Here is a 15,622-nt window from a genome sequence, read left to right as displayed (position 1 = left end):
TTTTTCATCTGCAGGCCCCAGCTGATTGCTAGCATAGTTACCCAACATTATTCCTGCTTTCAGGGAAGAAACAGAGGTTGGGGTTTCGTGACGGCTGTAAGAGGATGCACATGCAGGCTGCCCCTGCACACATTAAGTAGACCTAAAGAGGCAATGGCATTTAGCAGCACTATTTTGTGAATGGTAGCAAGGAAGCTTTTAATCTTGCCCTCCAGTTTGCTTACTTTCAGTTGCACTGATTCGTTTAACCCCATGCAATCCCTGTCTTTGCCTGGTGGGTTTCAGGCATTTACAGCCCATGGGGGTCATGAGGATCCAGCCTGGCACCTGCTGTCCCTCTGTCATTGAGATCTGAGGATTGTCACGGGCAGTTTGTAAAAGACGGGGACTAACTGATAGCCCAGCTTGTCCAGGGAACCACAGCACTGCCAGCAGAGTGGGACTGCAAAGAGTGGGGGACATGGGACCAGGAAGAGCAAAGGTCAACAGTAGTTCATCCAACCAGTTCCCCTTTGGCTCCTGGAGATGCTACAGATGGCTGGTGAAGGTGAGGGGAATAACTTTGCAGTAGAAGAGCCCAGGGGGAAGGCTGTAGGGTGGGATTTTGGTTGGTTGCTTTGCACCGGGAAAAGCCCACGCTGGCACCTTTAGGTTCCTCCTACACTGCTTTCCAGGCAGGGATGGCCTTCAGGAGGGTCCCAGGAGGGCGTCAGGCTGCAGGAGAACCCAAGACCAAGACCTGTCCTGGGCAGTGCTCCACGTACCCTCGGCCGGGGCCATCCCCACCACCCAGCCCTGCCACACATCCCCAGAGGACAGGTGCGGTGGCCCCACTGCGGCTCCCCAGGGCTATCCCACGCGTGGCACCTTTCCCCACGCCACCCTCTGCAGTCCCGCCACCGGGCTGTTGCCACCGGCATTGAGCACAGGCAGGCAGGACCGGGAGAGACCAGCTCCCCCCACCCCGCTCTCCCCCCCCCCCGCCCCCAAAACCTCAGCCTGGGGGTGACGTCATGGTGGGGGAGGGGCGGGCAGGGGGAGAGGACCCCGCACCTCCCTTTCCCCTACTCCGCTCCGCAGCGCGGGGGCCGGGCCGGCCGGCCCCGACGGGGCGGCCCGGGGGCGGGGGGGGCGGGGGTGTTTCTGCCGTGCTATCCCCACCCCCGGGGGCGGTTCCTCCGTCTGCGTGTGTGTGTGTGTGTGTGTGTGTGTGTGTGTGTGTGTGTGTGTGTGTGTGTGCGCGCGCGCGTCCCCCCCCGCCGCCCCCGCATCCCTCCCGCCCCGGGGGGACGGTCCCGGCTGCCGCCCCCCCCACCGCCACACGGGGCAAGGAGAAGCGCCGGGGGAGGGGGGTGGGAAGGGAGTGGGGAGTTTCTCGGCGATTAATGGGGCGGGGGGACACGGGGAGAGCGGATAAATCCAGCCTGTGATACCTATAAATGGCGTTTCTCTTCCAGGGTGCACATTTTTAAAAAAAAAAAAAAAAAAAAAAAAAAAGAAGAAGAGGGAAAAAAAACCCGGTCCGTGTCATCCCCCCGCGTCAGGGCCCGTGGTGGGCGTGAGGCTGTACTTCCTCCGCCCCCTCCTAATGGAGCGAACCATTCCCAGCTAGTCCTCCTCGCCCTCTCCCTCTGCCTCCCTCTTTCTCTCCTTCTCCTCTTGTCTCCCCCCCTTGTCTGCAAAGTCCTCCGCTGCTCGGAACTTGTTGGCAATGCCTATTTTTCAGCTTTCCCCCACGTTCTCCAAAGTAACTATTTAAAGATCTGCAGCCGCAAATGGTTTTACTAAATGTAGGATGGGACTTAAGTTGAACGGCAGATATATTTCTCTGATCCTTGCTGTACAGATAGGTAAGTGGACTGCCAAATTCGGTATCAAGTTGTGTGGTGCACCAAAAGCCCGGCTGATGCATGCAGAAGCGGAATGTCGGAATAACCTGCGCCGACGGCCGCGGTCTGGGGCGGCCGAGGGACCCCCGCTCCCCGCTCCCTCTGCCTCCTTCCCGCTGGCATCTTCGCGGTTCTTCACGCTGGCAAGGCAGGGGGGTGGAGGGTCCGCAGGAAAGGGAGCCGATTCTTTGCTCCTCTTAAATCACTTTTTTTGTTCGTTTTCCTAAATCAGTGCATGCTTATTCCTACTTCGCTTTTTTCCCCTCCCCTTCTCTTGTTCTTCCTCCTTTTTCCCCCTCCTGTTCTCTCCGTCCCCACGAACGACTGCATTTGTATTTGCGTTTAGGATATCCCCTGTATTCCTTTCCACCGCCAATTTGGGGACTCCAGTGCTAAGAAATCCCCCCCCTCCCCGAGGGACAGAGAAATAAGAACCGGCACAAAATGGCTTGCGAGAGATGTAGCTACAAAGTTTTTTTGCAGAAAATCAGGGGGACAAGCAAAGGGCTCCCTTTGGGAACTTGGAGGCTTTCCCATTTGCAGAGCAGCCTAAAAACAAACAAAACCCATCGCTAACTTTAAAAAAAAAAATACACCCGAATGCGGGGATTAAACAAATAAAAATTATTTTTAAATCGCGAAGTCCCACCGTCCGATCGTTAATTTTGTGCTCGGAGAACTGCTATCAAAAAACGAGCGGGTCCAGAAAAAATTCTATATATGTTAAGTTACTTAAAATAGAATAGGTTCCCCTCCACGACGGTATGTGTTTTTGTGTGCTCGTTGCTTATTTTGTTTAATATTTTGGGGTTTTCGATGGTTCTTTTTGGTTTGCTCTCAGGTTCATTTTATTCAACATTTCTTTGCTGAATTTTTTTTGAGTTACAGACGTTAAACAACCTCCAAGTTAATGTCCGCTTTGGTCCTGTACAGGCAAATTTTAAAGATATATATGTTGAATATGTATATTCCCGAGCATGATCCAAAATCGGGCTTCAAGGCAAGGGCGATTAAAGCACGTCTTTTATTATCCAGCTTGGCAGGTGTGAAGAGACCTTTGAAAATATTTGCCTGCAAAGGAATTCTGCTACAATAAAAAAAAAATGTTCGGCATTGCTATTTAGAGATTCTTTCGCTCGGTCACCCCCCCTCTCCAGGCAATCTCTGCAGCATTTTGTGGGTACCAAAAGAAAAGAGGAAAAAAAAAAAAAAAAAGAGGGGGGAGAACAAAAAAGGAGGGAGGAAAGAAGGAGGCAAAATGCTTTGAACATTTCCTCATCGAGAAAAGCAAAAAACCAGAAATATTGCAATGAAATGTTGACCTCTGGAAAATGTGGATATACGATGCAAACCCCTCCATTCGTATTACTATTTCATTTTAACTGGTGCTGAACTCTTCAGAAGGCCATTTTCTGTACTGTCAGAGAAAAAAAGGGGACGGCATTATTTGGATGTTATCCTTGATTTCAGTCTTTGCATTTTTTGTTTGCTTCCTTGTTTGTTTGTTCGTTTGGAGGAGGAGGATTTTCTCTTATTCGTGTTTATTCGATTCAACCGAGGGAGGATTTTATTCACGGTGCAATTTCAAAAGATAGCTAGAGTGGCTGGGAATCGCCGTCCCCGGGCTGGCGTGAGCATGAGCATTCATTTGGAAAGTTACCCCCAAATATTGCTGCACAACGCGGAGATGGTGGCGGTGCGGTCGCTTTGCGGTGCCCTGGGAGAGGACGGCTTTGAAGCTCGTGGAGGGCTTTTCTCCTCTCTGCTCCTCCTTCGGTATTTCGGGTAACCTCCCCCACCCCCCCACCACCCCCCCCCACACACACACCCTCCCTCCCCTCCTTCCCCGAAATCAGTTTTCCATTGTCGTTGTGGGGTTTGCAAAGGGCCATTTGCTTTTGCCCAGTTCCCGGTAACGGCGGGTGTAAAATGGATGTTCGGCTCGTCTCAAAAATGTCTATGCACTGGGGCTTAAAAAGAAAAAGAAAAAAAAAGATTTGATTATGTATTTGGGCAGAGGGGATTGGATCTGTCCGAAATCCCTGGCGTTTTGGGAGGTGACGGGGTCGGGGGAGGCGCGGGGATTGAGTCTCCGCGGAAGGCGCTCAGGGACAGGAGGAGGGGACTGGGCGCTGCTAAAGGGCAAGCGGGCTGAGGGGACGGAAAGCCGGGGAGCGGGTTTCGGGAAGGGGCCCGATCCGTTACGGATGGCTCCTGCGGTCCTGCTGCATCGCAAATCTTTGCACACTCCTGACTTTGAAGGACGGGGGGGAGCGGGGGGGGAGGTCGGGGCCACGGCAAGGCACAAGCGACCTACTTTAGGAGAAATCCCGCTGTCCTTTGGCTGGGCAGGACCCTCGTCTCTCCGCTTTTGCGTTTGAATTTTTTTGGTGGTGGTGGTGGTGGCGGTGATGGCAGTGGTGGGATTTGGGGCGACTTCGGAGCGGGGGTACCCTGTGCCGAGGGAGCGGGGCAGGCAGACAGGGCCAGGCCGCCCCTCGGAGGGGAGGGATGCTTTGAGCACCGCTGGTCCCAAACCTGTCCCTCCGGCAACCTCCCTCCCCGGCCCGGGGCACGGCTCCGCTTCGCACCCCGTATTTTCGGTACAGCCCGTCACGTTTTGGGGGAAATTCGTGGCAACTTCCCCTCCCCTCTCCCCCTGTAGCTGCCGGAGCGGGATGGCGCGGGTTTTATAAGACATGGTTTTACCCTCGGGATGGTCCTCAGTTCTTCTCTATTTGTTTGCCTGGCTTTTTTTCCTACCGTAGCCAATGTCTGTAGCCTGCTGGGGTTTTGATGTGACGGCTGGTGCTGGTGTGTGTGTAGAGGGGAGTGGCCACCAAGTCATGTTGGCGATGAATCAAACGGCAAGAGGGGGATCTGGGTTGAAACAGTCTCTTTTGGAGTCAGCCATTTAGCTTGTAATCGGTGCCCGGTAAGGAAACACACACAACATCCTGCCACATCCATGTCCTGGGCAGACGGCTCGGGAGGGGACCCCCACACAACAACGCTCCTTCCCCGGCGGTGTGGGCGGCAGGGGGATCCTCCGAAAGGAGGGGGGCAACCCCTTCCCGCCCCGCTGGCCGCAGCGACATCCCAGCTGCGAGCCCGGGCCCAGGGACACCACGTCGTCCCCAACCCCCGTCACTGGCAGCGGAGCGGTTAGGGATCAGCATCCTCCCCGTTCCCGGGTTCCCTCATCCCGCCGGCTGGGGCTGGGGCTGCGGGGCGGGCGGCTGCGGCGTGTGCGCGGTGCTGCGCGGCGGCACCGGCCCTGGCCGGACTCCTGCGGGCAGCTGCAGTGTCCCTGCGTCCCTCTGCAATGTCCCTGCGTCTCATCCCGTCCCGTCCCCCCGCGGGGCCTGGCCCGGCAGCCACCGACACCCGGGAGAAGCCATCTCACGCACGCCGTGATTCGTTTTCTTTCCCCCGTTTGCGGGCGGCTGTTCTTGGTTTTGTGACTATTTCTATTGGACCGAGCGCCGCTTCCTAGCGCAATCCCGAAGGGTACCCGAGGCAGCAGGTTTCGGGGAGCGGGATTTATCCCTGCCCCTTCCCTCTCCGCTGCCCCGAGCCCGGGCAGCTCCGGGGCCGGCGCCCCCGCAGCAGCGTGCGTGGCTTTGGGACTCGCTTCTTTTCGTGCCTTTATCGCAGCTCTTTCTACTGATTTTTTTTTTTAAATGATTTTTATTTTTATTTTCCCAATGCATCTTGCACGATATTTGACAAGAGACCTGAGCAACAAGGAGCCATGTGTGCGCGCCAGCGTTTGTACGGAGAAACGCGCCTGCTGCTTCCAGGCGGAATTCTCTAACAAAGGAGCAAATAATCGGAGGAGAAGCAGGAGGAACAGGAGAAGCGGGAGAAGCAGGAGAAGCAGGCAGCGCATCTTCACCTGGCCTCCCCTCCTCCTCCCCCCTCAAAAAAAAAAAAAAAAACAAAAAAAAACAAAAAAAAGATTGAAATCAAGTCAACGCCCGTTAATCCACGGGCAGCGAAACCCCCGGTGCTAAAAAAGCAAAGGGCGAAAAGCCCCTAACTCGTGGACCCGAGTGCCCTATGGCGACCCTGGCTCGGTCCCGCCGCCCTCCTCCTGCCCCCAAATCGCCGCTCCTCAACTCTTTAGCCGGGGGGGGGAGGGAGGGAAGAAGGGAAGGGGGGAGGTGGGGGTGGCGGGGCGGGGGCTGGGGGGGTGGCAGGGCCGACGGGGGCCCGGCGGAGCTGACCTGTGCCCCTGCCCCCCCCCAGCGTACCTGGTGCAGGCGGTGAGAGCGGCGGGGCGGTGCGATGCGGTCTTTAGGGGCTTCTCGGACTGTTTGCTGCGGCTGGGCGATAACATGGCCAACTACCCGCAGGACCTGGACGACAAGAGAAATCTCCAAACGATCTGCGCGTAGGTCTTCCCTCTCTCCTTCGGGGCTGGGGATGGAGGCGGGGGCGGCGACACCGGGGGATGACCAGGGGCTGGGGAAGGGGGGGACGAGATTGGATGGTGGAGGTGGGAAGGAACAGAAGTAACGCGGGGTTTGGTGCTTTGGGGTTGGAGTCTTTGCTCCAGGGTCCCCTCCAAGCGCACTGGCATGGGGACCGGCAGGGCTTGGGGAACTGTGAAGTCTGGAGGGAGTTTTTACAATGTCCTTTTTCGTTTTTCCCTCCGTGAATCTGGGTGGGTTTGGGGTTTTTCTCTCTCTCTTTCTCTTTTTTTTTTTTTTTTTTTTTAAAAATCTCTCTCCCCTCCTTAGCTCCTCGCTTATATACTTTCCTTTCTTCTGCTTTGCCCTGGGCCGTTGACATTAGCTGCACGGGGGGTTGTTATCCCTTCTCTTATTGCTGCCTCTGGGACCCACGTCCACTGGCAGGCCCCGGGGTCTCCCCCGGGCGCTGAAGGCAGAGGCAGGCCGGGGGGAGGCAGCTCACCCCAACCGGGGCTGAGGAGGCGATTCCTCGGAAAATACAATTTAATAAAAAATGAAAACATCCCAGACACAATATTAATCTCCCAGCGGCAGCTGTCCTCTACCCCTACCCCGCCCCCGCGCCGCTCGGGCCCACCTTCCTCCCCCGGGGAAGCCCATTTTCCCTCCCATTTTCTCCCCGCTCCTGGCACAGAGGGGAGGAGAAGGAAGAGGCAACGATAAAGGGGAAAAATAATAAAAGGGAAACAACAAAAAAAAAAAAATAAAGGGAGAAAAAGAGTCGCCTTGCAAAATTGGCTCCTTGCTCCTCCCCAGTTCCTCTGCGAAGCTGGAGGAACTGGGTCGGCTGGAGGAGCAGTAAATTTGGGGTAGTTTTCCCCAGAGCTCAGGGCAGCGGATCTTACCAGGGGGAGGGAAACCTGGGACGGCTGGCGGGGGCAGGGTAGCCGCCAGCTCCGGCCTCGCCCGCCCCGCTTCGGGGTCTCACGTACCAGGAAGGGACACAGAAACGGGCATTTTCGTTACGTCTGGAAAAAAAAAGTAATCTGGCTACACAGGGTACTCTCCTGTCTCCCGGTTGCCGTTTTTCGGCACATACTCCTTCCGCCGAAAAAAAAATTTAATAAATTAAGTAATATTTAGAAATTAGATGCGGTCCTTAGACATAAATATGTTTGGAATAGGGTTTTTTTCGGATTTTGCTCCCCGAAAATCAGAAAACGAAGGACGTGAAATGAGAAACGGAGAGGAGAGGAGAGGAGAGGAGAGGAGAGGAGAGGAGAGGAGAGGAGAGGAGAGGAGAGGAGAGGGAAGGGGGAAAAGGAAAAGGAAAAGGAGAAAAAGAAAATTCTGTAGTCCTCCTCTCTTCCCTTCACTTCCTGCCTAGAGATTTCTGAGCCAAGCATGACTTTGCTACACCTACTAAGGCTGGCACCTTGCTGTAAATTCTAGGTTGCGGTTTATCTTGTGTCCTGCATGAGAAATAAATACCATGGGGCAGCAGCGTCTTAATATGATGTCCTTTGGCCCTGGAGTGCCAGACCAGAGATGGTCCCAACCTGTAAAAAGTACCTCTTTTCCAAGCAAGACCCTTTCCCCAAGCACCTCCCACCACCCGATTGCCTTCGCCCTGTGCAAGGATGTGTATTGAAAGAGGATGGGGAAAGATTTAATTTTCCTTTGGGAGATGCAATTACAGCAGAAATACTGCAGGAGAGGCACACTCTCAGACTCTGGCTTCTCAGTATCTCATTATTTATTACAAATGTAGCAAACATTGGGAGTCTACAACCAGCTTAGAGTGCTCATAAATTAGAGGCTGTAGGACTACTCTAAAAAATAAAAAATAAAAATCAAGATCCAAATTTGCAGGCGCCTGCTTTGAGGAAAGGGGAAAACAGGAGACGGAAAGGCAGATTCGGGGTGACATTCGATAACCCAGGCGCGGAGAGCAAAGGTCCTCCCGCCCCCCCTCAGGTGGAGCAGTGGGACGGGTTCTGCCCGGTTGGCAGCCCCGGTCCAGACCCCGTGAAGACGAGAATTAAAAGGAAAAATGTGTCGAAACAGCTGGAAATTATCCTGGGGAAGAAGAAACACTTTGCTGCACATAGACCCCTGTCAATGGATGGGGAGTCTCCCGCGCCCAGGAAGGTCCAGGCGGGGAAGATGGTCCTTCCTCCTCCTCCTCCGCCTCCTCCTCCTCCTCCTCCTCCCTTCCTGCCCCCGCAGTCAGGGCACGCTCCCGCCCGGGGGATCCCTCCCGAGGGTTTCTAACGCCGTACCGAGACCCTCCAGGATGCCGCCTTCGCCTGGGAAAAGTGATGCCTTTCCCACCCCCACCTGCCCGTTACCACCGGTGACGAAAAACCCTCGGGAGGAGCCCGTGGGCTCCTAGGCTAGCGTTAGCCAGCCGAGGGCTGCATGCCCCCCCACCCCCACCCCGTCAGGCAAAGACCCGCTCCAGCAGGGATCCACCAAAGCAATTTTTGCCTCATCCCGCCCAGCCCGGACTGGTGCCGGTGGCGGTGTTGGGGGCAGCCCCCCGGAAGCTGTCAGGAGAGCCGGTGCGCAGGTTGTGGGGCAGCCCGTGGAAGGCGAGGGGCCGAGAATCCCTCCCAGAAACCGGTGTCTCGGGAGGAAGGGAGAGAGTTGGGGGGCAGGAGCCGGGTTTTAGGGCGGGGGAGGCGGTGGCTCCTCCCCACCGGGCGCCAGCCCCCTTCAAGGCATGCCCCCGCTCATCTCCGCCGTCTGGGGGTAGGGGGACCCGAGGGGGCGGCCCCCCCACCCACACCCACCTCCCCGGGTAGCTGGATGCGTGCCTGTTTTGATGGCGGCTGCTCTCCCCTCCTGCAGGTACTGGGATGATTTCCACGCCTGCACCCTCACAGCGCTCACCGATTGCCAGGAAGGAGCGACAGACCTCTGGGAGAAATTGAGACGGGAATCCAAAAACCTCGATTTTCAAGGCAGCTTATTTGAACTGTGCGGAGGCGGCAGCGGCGCGGCACCGTCCCTCCTCCCGCCGGCCTTGCCCCTGCTGCTGGCGGCTCTGTGGGCCGCGCTAGTGACCTGGCTGCCTTTCTAGGGGGGGCGAGCACACTCACACCCACACCTTCTCCATGTGCTGGATCTATCGAGGAAGTGTCCATCCGTTGCTTTGGGGACGTTGTGCTTTTCTGTGGTTGATGATGATGATGATGGTGGTGGTGGTGGTGGCTGATGGTGGTGAAACACCCATGTAGGACTGTGGAAGCGTTCTCCCTTTCTTTTTTTCTTTTTTTTTTTTTTTTTTTTTTTGTGTTTTATTTGCCAAATGTTACCAAACAGGCAGCGGCGCGCAGCCCAAATCGGACCTCAGCTTTACTATCGCTTCGAATCAAAAATAGAAAGGAAAAAAAAAAAAAATACAAACGCGAGCCCTCGTTGTGCAAAAGCAATCTCAGGAACGGCTCTGGGCCACCTAATGCTAAGGTTGTAATCGGCCGGGATACCTCCCGGCGGGCCGCGGGCTCCTCTAAAAATGTGGCAGTGTGCGAGGCGAGAACAAAAACGCAGACAAAAAAAAAAAAAAAAAAAGGCACTGGCGATGAATCCAAGGTAGATGTCCACGTGTGACGCATATGGTGAATAATTCACAATCTCTCATCTTTCCTCCACAGTCGCTTGTTTTTGGTCATTCCACTGCAAAAAAAAATATATATATGAATAAATAAAAAAGCATTTTTCCTCGAGGGGAAAAGAGAGCAAGCGAGCGAGCGAGGGAGGGAAACGAACAGTGAAGGAAGGAAAGAAGGAAGGGAAGAGCAAAAGAAAGAGATGTGTCCAAATGCCCGGAGGAGTGAAGGAACGCTGCTACCAGATCTCTGAGAGTTTACCTTTACTTGCTGTTCGAAGGCATCTTTCTGAATTCACTGCCTTTAATTTTTTCCTCCTCTTTGTTTTAGATGTTACACATACCAGTAAATTACCTGAATATCCAACCGTAGAGATCACAAAAAGGGGGCTTAAATGTAAACCTAAAGAAAAAAAAATAAAAACAAAAAACACCAACAACAGCAACATGATTTTGAAAAAAAAAGAGCCTTGATTTTAAAAGAGAAGAAAAATGTAATTTAAACAAAAGTTTATTATAAAGTCAATTCAGCAAAAAAATAACAAAAAAAGATTTGCTACAAAGTATAGACAGAAGTATAAAATAAAAATTATTGTTTGAAATGAGGGTGTCGTCCTTTTTATAAAATATGCCTAGACTATCTCGAAAAGGAGAGTGCTTTTCAGGCAAGGAGGGCTAAATCCCGAACCGATCCCTTGATGAGCATGGCAATTTCAGTTCAAACAAGGACAGGGCGGCGGAATTGGTTAGTCTCAGCCTTCCCCCCCCCTTTTTTTTTTTTCATTTCTTTCTTAAAAATATGCTATAAATCCTCCCACCTTCCTCCTTCTCCCGAAACCCAAAACCTCAGCCATCCCCGTTTCCCAGCTGCCCGGAGCCGGCGCAGGACCTCCCCTCGGGGGGCAGCGTCGGGGGGCGGGCGGCGCGGCCGTCCCGCGGGCGCGGAGCAGCGCGGAGCCCCGGCGGAGGGAGGGCAGCAACCACCATTAAGGAGGAGGCTGCGGAGCTGGAGCCGGGGCGCAGAGGAGTCCTTTCATAATTAATAAGGCAGATCAGCCGAAGGAGCAAGGGGAAGGGGGGGACGGGGTATTGATTTCGCAGCAGAAGCTGCTCTAACCTCGGCTATTTATAGGCGCCTGATGCCTTTATAAAGAAATACACATCAAAGAGTAAACACGTCCTTTTTACTTATAAGGCGAGAGCCCAGCTGGTCACCGGGGGTGGGTGGGCGAGTGGGTGATGGGGAGGTAGGGGCCGCAAATTTGTTGGAGGTGATTTATTCCGGTGGGGAGCCGTTGCCTGTGCAATAGCTCTCCTTTGCCAATGTGTAAGGTGGCAGGGTCTCTCTCCTTCGCCCCCTCTCCCTGCTCCCCTTCCTTCCCAAAGTCCGCAATGTAATGTGTAAGCAATAGCAAATGTAACAGTTCATAAATCAAACAGTGGGTCGCAAGCCAATCTGCATTTCCCAAACGGATTGAATCCCAGCAACGAATGCGCTCAGGAACTGGAGCCAGGCGCCTTTACCACTGGAAGCAATGTTGATTTTTTAATGATAAAATACATTATGTGTGTGTTGGGGGGGGGCTTTGCAGGGCTCAGCCTCGCTCCGGCAGAGGCAGGTCTGCTTGCATTTCGTTTTCCTTTGCCCTCCCTCTAGACTCAATCCCCACCACCACCAAAGAAAAAAAAAGGAAAACCCTGGAGAGCAGAGCTTTGTTTAAATGGTCTGGGTTATTTTCCCTCCCCACAGAGGATCTAGACCTAAATTGATTTTTTTCTGTGCACATCTCTGTATTCATGAGGTCAGGCGCTGCCGTTATGATTTCCTGTAGCACAAAATGCCAGCTGCCGAGGAGAGAGGGGAGACAGAGCCCTTTGCTGGGGTGCGAGGGGCTGTGCGTCTGCTATCGCTGGGCCCCGGCGACCTTTCGCCGGCGGCAGGCAGCCCGCTTGCCCCGGGACGCCCGGGCGCCGGTTCCGCCCGCTGCCGGCATCCCCCCGTCTGGGCGCCGGGATGCGGCCGGGCGTGCTCCCGCCGCGGCCCCCATCTTCCCGGCTGCTGGACGGTGCCCGTCCGTCGGAGGACGGTGGGCGGGAAGCCTGCCAGCTTTTCCTCACCCCTCGGAAGAAAGCTAAAACTCGGTAATAAGGGGGCGATTTCCAGCTCATTAGTGGACTCGAGTTATCTGCGCGTGAGGTTGCATTACTAATGGGTAGTCTCTCCGTAATTAGCACGTCCCCCAATTAGCCCTCCGTTGAGGCGAATGATAAAACGGTGGCAAACCGGGGAAAAACAGCCGATCGGGTCGGGATGGGGCTGCCGGCGGCAGCAGGGCGCCCGGTGGTCGGGCCCTTTCCCTGCCCTCCCCTCCCTCCCTTCCTTCCACCCTCCGGACACCTCCCGGGAAGGCTCCCGTTTCGGGGTCCTAATGACAATTAGCGTCCATCCCCGGAGCGCAGACCGGCCACCGGTCATCCCGGGCGAGCCGGAGCGCGGGGAGGCATATGCTGTTCCAAAACCTGCATTGCACCCCCGGGATTTCTCGCACAGGCGGCAGGGACGGCAGCAAACCCCCGTCCCTCAGGCTCAGCTGCCTCCGAGAACCGGCAAGGGATGCTCTCCCCGCCGGCAGCTCGGTATTTTTTTTCGGGGAACACGAACAACCAACCAAGCCCCCCACCTTCCCTCTGTTCATTTTATAAGAGCCCCTCAATGCGCAAGGCATTGCTTGTCCCCCTTTCTGCCCCTTTCAGGTGCTGATTCCGAAGGCTGAGTGCAATGGTCGATTTTTGTTTTAACCCGGGGGTGATTGCTCTGTCTTGCCTTGTTTTGCGGCTAAGGAAAGGCGAGCTCTTCCCCCAAGTCCCAGGCAGGGACTGAGCGTACTCGGTTTGCCTTCTGTCGCCTTGCACAGGCAGGGTTTGCAAGGGCTGGCAGGAGAGGGCTGCGGGGGGAGGCTGCGGTGTCGCCTGACGGGCTGGTCCCACTGCCCCAGGCTGCTGTGGCAAAAGCTGGAGAGGTTCAAGCCTCTGAACACCCCTTAACGCCTGGGCAAACGTGAGCCGGCGAGCTGGAGAGAGGGAAAAATGCAGCAGAAAAGAATTTAAACGTTGACAGTTACCACAGTAAAATTATCTCCCACTTAAAAAATACACACACACACACACACACGGAAAAAAAAAAAAAAAACAAACAAAAAACCCGAAACGCAGATTAACAGGGGAAGAAAAAACACCGCTGAAATGAAAGACAAGCCAGTGCCTTTCTAGCTGGCTGGATAATCGGGGAGGGTTGCAGCCATTGCGGCTCTGCCTGCCCTAATTCCTCTCCCCAGCTCTGACTGAGCAACCGCAGCCCCGCAGTCCCCGGAGGGCGGCGGGAAGCTGGCTCCCTCCTTCCCCGCCGGTGCTGGATGATCCCACCCTTGGCAGTCGGCTGCTCTCTGCCAGCCTCCACCTTTGGGCAGCCTGGCTCAGCCCTGAAGGGAGGGCTGCGCCTAGCTCCCCCCTCGGGCTGCCCTCCGATGCGGCCAGCCTGAGGTGGTGGTCGATTTTATTTTTTTTTGCTTTAAAGGGTAAAAAAGGTTCCTTTCTCATCTGCTCCCGTTCAAAGGCCGTAGGCAGGGAGATGGAGAAGGCCTGTGCTGGGAGCAAAAGCTTGAGCCAGGACACGCAAAATGGGAAAAGCTGTCTGAATGGTAGCGAGGACAAACAGGTTGATCTTTACTGAGGGAGCATATATACCTCTACATACCTATACACATCCCCTATACGGGAGGTATAAAAGTAAGGTGCAGTACCCATTTCTCGCAGGACTTTCCAGTGGCTACATCTACGCCTCAGGAAGATGCAGCAAGGCGCTGCTGGTCCCTGGCTGGTTTGCACAGGCTAGGGACAAATGTATAGGTGACTCTCACGGTCCCCTTCCTCTCCAGGGCCCCCTTTAAATCTGTGCAGTTGCTTTCCTGCCCAGTGAAATCCAGTAGGTCCTGTGAAAGGCTGACAACCCAAGGAGACAGAGGCCAGTTCAGCCTTCCTATTCATCAGGGCTGATTCATTAATAATTAGTGCTATTAGGTGCACTACAGCAGTGCCTGAGGGCCCCAATTACAGGAAAGTGAGCTTGTTAAATCCAGAGCGCCAGATTTTCCCTCTGTTACTCCTGCCTGATGCGGAGGTGGTGCCTTCAGGGTGGGCAGCAAGAATAGCCCTGGCTTTCTAGGTATGCAGCCTCTCTGTCTTCACTCTCCCTCCTCCTCCTCCAGCTTTTCCCTCCTTTCCTGCCTTGGCTGCAGATCCTGCTTATGGGCTGCTGCAGAGTGAGGCTGGTGCAGGAGGTGGCTAGCAGGACCAGCAGGAGGAGGTGGCAAATGAGGTTATTTTTCAGAGTCATTTCATTCTTCTTCACAGGGCAAAAGGGTGAGTTTGGGGTTGTTTGGTTGGTTTTTTTGGGGGTGGGGGGGGAGTAATGGGGACTGCAGAGGAGTCTCTGTCACAAAACCAGATGCAATTTTAGCTGTCCAAAAGCGTTGCTTTAGGCTACTGGCAGCTGATGATCAATGGTGCTCTTGGCAAATATGCTTCCAGCTGGCTGCTGTCTCTCCTGAGGGACAGTTTCAACCCACGGCCCATTGTAGTGGTGCTGCATCAAGGGGCTTTCACTTGCTCCTCTGGGCTAAGGACCTTCTGCTGCCCAGTTCCACCAGTGAGAAGAAAAGCTGGAGGTGATGTGGGAGATAGACACGGCACTGTCGTTGGTGAGTTATTGGCTGTTCCTTTCTCCTCCAGTCCCCACGGTTGGTCTGTGTTAAAGGATGTCACTCAAAGCCCCACACTCCTGAGCTAAGAGTTTGCTAATGGATGGGCAGGCTGTGCTGTCATAGGCTTTGCCTTTCAGGAGACAACTGCAGAAATTGGTTTAAATGATTCAAATGGTCAGAAACCCAGCCTGTGGCCTCTACCCTAGCTTTTTGTTTTTATTGTTTGCTTTATTTTTTTTTGTTTGTTTGTTTATCTCCTAAGCTGATACGGAGGAAAGATGGAAACAGCCTGCTGAAGGTCAAGGTGAGACAGACCATTAGTTCACTCGAGTGCTGGTATCCACCAGCAGAAATCTATACCCACAGGTACTGGAAGTCTCTTCAGCAATAGAAACAGCACTGCTGCAGCGGACAAAACAACTAGCCCTGACCTTCTTTACACAACACTTCTCTGGGAAAAAGTATCCTCTGAATTCAATATGCATTCTGCCTAGGTAAGGATTTTGAATGCTCAGTTTTGCCTCTGACTGGGATGCTACCTAAACATGAGCTCCAGGTTCACGCCACCAAAATATGAAGTGTTTGGGTGTACATCGTACTGTGCACCACCAGGTTTCTTGCCTATTATATCAATTTATTAAGGACTGAAAAACTTACTAAATCTCTCAAGCATCAAAGATCAAATCTGCAGGGCACCTTTTTTTTTTGCTGTGAAGCTGCAGACTCAAGAGTGGATGGGCAGTGCATCCTTTAATACCACTTTAATACCACCAATTTTTATAACACTTTGGAAACTACTGGATATTCAAACTGATGCTCCCTAAGGCAGGGAACTAAAAAACAAACCTCAGCCAACCAAACAGGAAAAACAATAGAAGAAGGAAGGAAACCTAAAAAAAAAAATCACCACTGACATTGATGGGAATTGTTTTAATCAGATTT

General features: G+C 54.0%; 1 protein-coding gene across 1 annotated transcript; it reads left to right on the top strand.

The window, feature by feature from the left end:
- Positions 1–1,795: 1,795 nt before the first annotated feature.
- On the top strand, positions 1,796–9,392 carry NRN1 (neuritin 1). Its single transcript, XM_054192728.1, has 3 exons — positions 1,796–1,850; positions 6,141–6,285; positions 9,161–9,392. The coding sequence occupies exons 1-3, from the start codon at positions 1,796–1,798 to the stop codon at positions 9,390–9,392; spliced, it is 432 nt and encodes a 143-aa protein (XP_054048703.1).
- Positions 9,393–15,622: the final 6,230 nt, after the last annotated feature.

Source organism: Rissa tridactyla, chromosome 2, assembly GCF_028500815.1.
Source record: "Rissa tridactyla isolate bRisTri1 chromosome 2, bRisTri1.patW.cur.20221130, whole genome shotgun sequence".
NCBI classification, from domain to species: domain Eukaryota; kingdom Metazoa; phylum Chordata; class Aves; order Charadriiformes; family Laridae; genus Rissa; species Rissa tridactyla.
Note: the sequence above shows the minus strand (reverse complement) of the source record. Positions and strands in the feature narration are given on the sequence as shown.